Source organism: Babylonia areolata, chromosome 22 (assembly GCF_041734735.1).
Source record: "Babylonia areolata isolate BAREFJ2019XMU chromosome 22, ASM4173473v1, whole genome shotgun sequence".
In the NCBI taxonomy this organism is placed as follows: domain Eukaryota; kingdom Metazoa; phylum Mollusca; class Gastropoda; order Neogastropoda; family Buccinidae; genus Babylonia; species Babylonia areolata.
In genome coordinates, this window is record NC_134897.1 from 41,289,910 (window position 1) to 41,297,631 (window position 7,722).

At 44.5% G+C, this 7,722-nt stretch overlaps 1 protein-coding gene across 2 annotated transcripts in view; it reads left to right on the forward strand.

The window, feature by feature from the left end:
* Window positions 1-7,722, forward strand: part of LOC143297451 (unconventional myosin-If-like) — a 77,231-nt gene that overhangs the window by 38,911 nt on the left and 30,598 nt on the right. For both annotated transcript variants that reach the window (XM_076609831.1, XM_076609832.1), the window contains exons 16-20: window positions 1,027-1,133; window positions 2,584-2,682; window positions 3,446-3,590; window positions 4,769-4,883; window positions 6,280-6,449. In XM_076609831.1, the coding sequence (XP_076465946.1) occupies window positions 1,027-1,133; window positions 2,584-2,682; window positions 3,446-3,590; window positions 4,769-4,883; window positions 6,280-6,449 (636 nt within the window). The remainder of the gene's footprint in view (window positions 1-1,026; window positions 1,134-2,583; window positions 2,683-3,445; window positions 3,591-4,768; window positions 4,884-6,279; window positions 6,450-7,722) is intronic.

Sequence of the window (7,722 nt, forward strand, 5' to 3'; positions counted from 1 at the left end):
CACTAAAGAAGTGCATCCCTCACTACATCCGCTGCATCAAACCCATTGTGTATACAGGCCATGTGCAGATAATGTGTACTGATGTGTGTTGATATTGTGTAGTTGTGTGTAGACAGTGTGTCATGGTGTATACATACACAGGCCAGCAAACTGGTTGACTTGCTGATAAAGTGCATGAGCTGATAATATGTACTGATGTGTGTACACAATTTGTACTGTAGTGTATAGATAATGTGTAGTGGTGTGTAGAGACGCAGGCCAACGAACTGATTGACATACTGAAGAAGTGCACCCCTCACTACATCCACCACATTTAAACACATTGTATACCTCAGGCCATGTGCAAATAATGTGCACTGACGTGTGTAGACAGTGTGTACTGGCATGCATAATGTGTAGTGGTGTGTAGACAGTGTGTCATGGCGTATACATACACAGGCCAGCAAACTGGTTGACTTGCTGATGAAGTGCATGTGCTGATAATATGTACTGATGTGTGTACACAATGTGTACTGTAGTGTATAGATAATATGTAGTGTTGTGTAGACAGTGTCGTTGTGTATACAGTCGTAGGCCAACGAACTGATTGACACACTGAAGACGTGCCCTCACTACATCCGCTGCATCAAACCCATTGTGTATACAGGCCTTGTATCGATAATGTGTACTGGTGTGTAAACAATGTGTCATGGTGTGTAGAGATGCAGGCCAACAAACTGGTTGACACACTAATGAAGTCCAAAACTTCAAACACATTGTATACCTCAGGCCATGTGCAAATAATGTGCACTGATGTGTGTAGACAGTGTGCACTGGCATGCATAATGTGTAGTGGTGTGTAGACAGTGTGTCGTGGTGTGTACAGACGCAGGCCAATAAGCTGGTTGACACACTGATGAAGTGCACCCCTCACTACATCCGTTGCATCAGGTCTGTTTGTGTACACAGGCCATGTGCAAATAATGTGTATTGATGTGTGTTGACATTGTGTAGTGGTGTGTAGACAGTGTGTTGTGGTGTGTACAGACGCAGGCCAACAAGCTGGTTGACACTCTGATGAAGTGCACCCCTCACTACATCCGCTGCATCAAACCCAACGAGACCAAGAAGGCCCGGGACTGGGAGGACAGTCGGTGAGTCCGTGTTATGAGTCCGTGTGGTGAGTTGGTGAGTCAGAATGATGGGTCAGTGTTGTGAGTCGGTGTAGACAGGTAGTCAGTGTGGTGAGTCAGTGTGGTGAATTGGTGAGTCAAAATGATGGGTCAGTGTGGTTAGTCAGTGTAGATAGATAGTCAGTGTGGTGAGTCAGTGCGGTAAGTTGGTCATTGCGATGAATCAGTGAGTCAGTGTGGTGAATCGGTGAGTCAAAATGATGGGTCAGTGTGGTTAGTCAGTGTAGATAGTGTGATGAGTCAGTGAGTCAGAGTGATGAGTTAGTGAGTCAGAATGATGGGTCAGTTTTGAGTCGTTGGAGACATAAGTCAGTGTGGTGAGTCAGTGCGGTAAGTTAGTGAGTCAGAGTGATGAGTCAGTGAGTCAATGTGGTGAATTTGTGAGTCAAAATGATGGGTCAGTGTGGTGAGTCAGTGTGGTGAATTGGTGAGTTAGAATGATGGGTCAGTGTGGTGAGTCAGTGCGGTAAGTTAGTGAGTCAGTGTGATGAGTCAGTGTGGTGAATTGGTGAGTCAAAATGATGGGTCAGTGTGGTTAGTCAGTGTAGATAGATAGTCAGTGTGATGAGTCAGTGCGGTAAGTTGGTCAGTGCGATGAATCAGTGAGTCAAGTGTGGTGAATTGGTGAGTCAAAATGATGGGTCAGTGTGGTTAGTCAGTGTAGATAGATAGTCAGTGTGATGAGTCAGTGTGATGAGTCAGTGAGTCAGAATGATGGGTCAGTGTTGTGAGTCGTTGTAGACAGATAGTCAGTGTGGTGAGTCAGTGCGGTAAGTTAGTGAGTCAGTGTGATGAGTCAGTGAGTCAATGTGGTGAATTTGTGCGTTAAAATGGTGGGTCAGTGTGGTGAATCAGTGCGGTAAGTTAGTGAGTCAGTGTGGTGAATTGGTGAGTTAGAATGATGGGTCAGTGTTGTGAGTTGATGTAGACAGATAGTCAGTGTGGCGAGTCAGTGCGGTAAGTTAGTGAGTCAGTGTGATGAGTCAGTGCGTCAGAATGATGGGTCAGTGTTGTGAGTCGGTGTAGACAGATAGTCAGTGTGGTGAGTCAGTGTGGTAAGTTGGTGAGCCAGTCTGATGAGTCAGTGAGTCAATGTGGTGAATTGGTGAGTCAAAATGATGGGTCAGTGTTGTGAGTCGGTGTAGACAGATAGTCAGTGTGGTGAGTTGGTGAGTCAGTGTGTTGGGACAGTGAGTCAGTGTGGTGAGTTAGTGTGATGAGTCAGTCAGTCGATGTGGTGAGTCACTGTGGTGAGTCAGTTTGATGAGTCAGTGGGGTGAGTTGTATGTGTATGTTTGTCTATTAGCGTGTGTGTATGTGTGTGTGTGTGTGTGTGTGTGTCCATGTGTGTGTGTGTCTTTGGGTTTATGTGTATATATCTGTGTGTGTGTGTGTGTGTGTGTGTTTCCAGAGTGAAGCACCAGGTGGAGTACCTGGGTCTGAAGGAGAACATCCGTGTGCGGAGAGCTGGCTTTGCCTACAGGAGAGAGTTCGCCAAGTTCCTCAAAAGGTAACGACCATCATGATCAGGACTCTAGTGTCAAGAATTGTTTATTGTCTTTTCAAAAGGTACAGAAAGGTGCACGTACACACACTGAAAAAACAAAGAACTGAAGCTGAGTAACATAAGGAATTATGTAAATTAAGATATAGTCAATCACACACACACACACACACACACACACACACACACACACACATTTACACACACACACTCACACAAACACTCACACAAACACATTCACACATACTCACACTCATACATACACTCACACACACACACACACTACACACTCACAAGCACTCGCTCACACTCTCACACACATACACACACACGCACGCACGAACACACACACGCACGCACACACACACACTTATTGTTCTTCTTCCACTTATTATCATTAGCATTATTCTTACAGTCATTACAATTGCTATCATCATCACTCTCATTATCATGATGATTATTATTACTGCGATTAATGTTATTATTATTATAATTCTTATGATTATAATGATGATGATTAGTACGATACACACACAAAGACACACACACACACATGGATAGTTATTATTATCGTTATCGTTATTCATTATCATGAATGTCATCATTATTATTATCATCATCATCATCATCACTATCATTATCATGAATGTCGTCATTATTATTATCATCATCATCATCACTATCATTATCATGAATGTCATCATTATTATTATCATCATCATCATCACTATCATGATAATGTGCTGACAAAATATGGCCCTTGCCCCAGGTATGCCATCCTGACCCCCGAGACGTACCCATCGTGGCGGGGCGACCCCCGGGGGGGCGTGACGCACCTGATGAACTGCGTCAACATGGACCGCGACCAGTTTCAGCTGGGCAAGACCAAGGTCTTCATCAAGAACCCAGAGTCGGTCAGTACACTTGCGAACTTCCGCATGATACATGTATAATACATGCATTCCGCATAATAATGCCACATAAATTAGTTTTTGCTTGAAGCCTCCTGAGGTTGAAGAGTGAGCCATCTGTGCGGTACCTGATGCCAATGCCTACGTCAGCGTCTCTGAAGGCATCTGTCAGCATGGCTGAAAACATGAGACTGAACAGGGTGGGGGCAAGAACACACCCTTGCTTGACTCCGTTGGAGACAGGGAATGGTTCTGAAGTCTCTCCGTTGTCTTGGACTCGGGCCAGCATCCCATCATGTAGTTGCCATATGATGGTGATGAACTTTCTGGGACATCCATACTTCGCCATGATTCTCCAAAGGCCATCTCTGCTAACAGTATCAAAAGCCTTGGTCAGATCGACATAGGTGGAGTAAAGGTCGGCGTTCTGTTTCTGACACTTCTCCTGGAGCTGCCTGGCAGCAAACACCATGTCGATAGTCCCGCGTTCTTTCCGGAAGCCACACTGGCTCTCTGGTAGGAGACCTTGCTCAAGGTGCGCTATGAGACGGTTCAGTAGCACTCTGGCCAGAGTCTTGCCTGCAACAGACAGCAGGGATATTCTATGATGGTTGTCACAGGCCTGACGATTTCCTTTGCGCTTGTACAGGTGTATGATGGAAGCGTCTTTGAAGTTCTGTGGAACTGCCTCATGCTGCCAGATGAGCTGGAACAGCTGATGAAGCTTCTCAGTCAGCGCCATACCACCTTCTTTGTAGACCTCAGCTGGAATGGAGTCTGAGCCAGGGGCTTTGCCATTGGATAGCAGACGAATAGCTTTCTGGGTCTCCTCCAAAGTTGGAATGGCATCCAACGACTCACTGACTGGCACCTGGGGGAGTCGGTCGATGGCTTCATCATTGATGATCACACTGCATGCAAACACCATCATAGCTGGGATGAGACACACTCCTTAGCACAGAATACTATCTTTTACATAGTAATAATAATGATATATCATACTCATTTTTGGCACAATCTCCCCACATAATGGGCTTTAAGAGCCTCATATGAAACAATACATGTACAATTGTGCATTATACCACACGAATCATCATGCTTTTTTCTTCTTTTTTTCTAAGCGTTAACCTGAGTTAGAGAACCGAACCTCAGTTCCATAATTACCCATGCTTTGCTGACAGCTGTTTCTGCTGGAGGAGATGAGGGAGAGGAAGTTTGATGGCTACGCCCGTGTGATCCAGAAGGCGTGGCGACGTCACTACGCCCAGAAACTGTACTTCAAGCTTCGCTCTGAGGGTGAGTGCTGTGTTTGTCGGCACCCTTAGTGCTGCCTGGTCTTCTTCTTCTTCTTCTTCTGCTGCTGCTGCTGCTTTTGCTCTTGTTTTAGTTCTGTAATTTGCCTTCTACATTGTATTGTATTGTATTGCATTACTCTTTTTGTCACAACAGATTTCTTTGTGTGAAATTCGGGCTGTTCTCCCCAGGGAGAGCGTGTCGCTACACTGAAAGCACAACCATTTCTTTGTAATTTTTTCTGCCTGCAATTTTATTTGTTTTCCTTTTGAAGTGGATTTTTCTTCAGAATTTTACCAGAAACGACCCTTTTTTTTTTGCCATGGGTTCTTTTACGTGCGCTAAATGCATGTTACACATGAGACCTGAGTTTATTGTCTCATCCGAATGACTAGCGTCCAGGCCACCATTCAAGGCCTGGTGGAGGGGAAGAAAATACTGTCAGCTGCAGGATTCGAGCCAGTGCTCTCAGATTTTCTCACTTCCTAGGCGGACGTGTTACCACTAGGCCAGCACTCCATTTACTACAAATCTTTCACTTTACTTTTTCTTCTCCGTTCCAAGTTGACGTCTTACACAAATCTAGGGTAGCCTGTCAAGGCCTGTCAGCACGTCAGGTTTATGCGATCATCAGGCATCTTTTCTTTGATTTTTTTATTTTTATTTTTCTTATATATTTTTTTTTTATTAGAGCAGATATAATGTATCTTTTATGGATCAGTCCGCACTCTTTGACATGTCATTGAAACTGAAACTGAAATTCTTCTTCCACGTTTGTGGGCTGCAACTTCCACATTCTGCTGCATGTAAGAGCGTTTTAGTTTTAGGGGTTTATTATTATGTGTTTCACTGTTCTTGGCTCACTGTGTAAGAAACTAAGCTCCGTTTTTGAGGGTGTGCTTATGGGATGTACCCCTGTTTCCATAACCCAGGGAACACGGACATGGATTAGGGGATCTTTAACGTTAATCTTCTGCATGCAAATTCGCATGATGGGGGTTCAGGTGCTAACAGGCCTGCATTATGTATTCATCTGTTTTTCAGGATTTGGTAGTTTTTACGCCTGCCCAGTGTGTTGCGTCTGTGCATAAGTCAGGCATCTACTTCATATATGTATATATGTTTGGGGTTTTTCAGCAGATATGATGTAGCATATGATGGATCAGTTCCGCATGCTTTGACACCTCCAGGAAAAGAAACTGAAACTAACACACCTGTTTTTCATCATGTTTTTAGGTCTTGTTTAACATTTAGCTGAATGGTGTTAGGCTCTTTCAGCAGCGTTAGTACTGGATATCGCGTGGACCACAGAAAAATGACGAATTCAGATTATTATCATTATTCCTTGCCTCCCTCCTCCTCCTCCCCCCTCCGTCACCCCCACCCCCCACCCCTGCAGCCTCTGACCTGCTGTACCAAAAGAAGGAGCGAAGGCGCCACAGCCTCAACAGGAACTTCGTGGGAGACTACCTCGGTCTGGATGACAACCCAGAGTTACGCGCCCTGGTTGGCAAGCGAGAGCGCATCGAGTTTGCCAGTGCTGTCAACAAGTATGACCGGAGGTTTAAGGTGAGTGACGTGGTTTTTGTTGTTGTTTTTTTTGTTTCGTTTTTTTTGTTTGTTTGTTTTTCTTTAAATTGTATTTGTTATTGTTTTGTTGTTGTTTTTTTGTTTGTTTTTGTTTCTTAATTCATTCAGTATTTCCTCCACGTTCATTCACATTCATTTAAAGATGAAACTAATGAAGAAAGAAAAAGCATCCTCTTTCATACATAACGCAAACATGTAAAAGGAGAAAATGTTAAATGTGAAGAAAAGAAGAAAAAAAAAGCAGAAAAGGTAACACAGACTCACAGTGGATCACATAAAGTGCCAACATTTTTACACTAATTTAGTAAATGGATCAGTTTTTGTGAAAAGGATACAGCATCCATCATGCTCATCCCCATCTGTTCGTGTGCCTGGAAATCATCACGCCATGATTGTCACTGACCTGACTGGAAATCATCACGCCATGATTGTCACTGACCTGACTGGAAATCATCACGCCATGATTGTCACTGACCTGACTGGAAATCATCACGCCATGATTGTCACTGACCTGACTGGAAATCATCACGCCATCATTGTCACTGACCTGACTGGAAATCATCACGCCATGATTGTCACTGACCTGACTGGAAATCATCATGCCATGATTGTCACTGACCTGACTCAGTGGACCTCCTACATAAAACTGAAAGTTGAATGGGGAGCCCAGAATGGCATTTGGCAATGCACAGCTTCCAGATTCAAAAGCATTACATGGTCATACTACCCGGAACATGCAGGTGTTAAGGGAAATGAGCGAGCTGACGGGCTTGCTGGTAGGCGCAAGAACAGCAACTGGTCTACATCTGGGAAATCCTGAAATCGTAAGAAAAGCAAAAGATTACATCAAAAGTGAGGTACAAGGCCATCACACCAGTGCTCACGTCACAGAAAGAATGATAGAGAGAGGGAGCGGCCGTAAGTCGAGCATAAAGGGTGGAGCACGACCAGTAGTAGTAGGCCTCCTTCGGTCATGGCTGACCATGGATAGAGTATATCCGACCTAATGTCTAATTGGGCTGTCTGCTTGGACCAAGCAGCATCGCCTGTGACTGAAGGGACCGATGCGAGACAGTCTCTGTTGCTGCAGTCACATGTGTAAGCTGATGCTGGTCTGTTGGCTGCCGTCCCTTTTCTGTGAGCTGGCTTTTCTGCTGCAGCAGCTGGCAGTTTGTCCTCACCAATCCGTAGCTGATTCTTGAGCATGACCCTTCATTAATTAAATGAATATCGACATCATTTCCAAACCAAC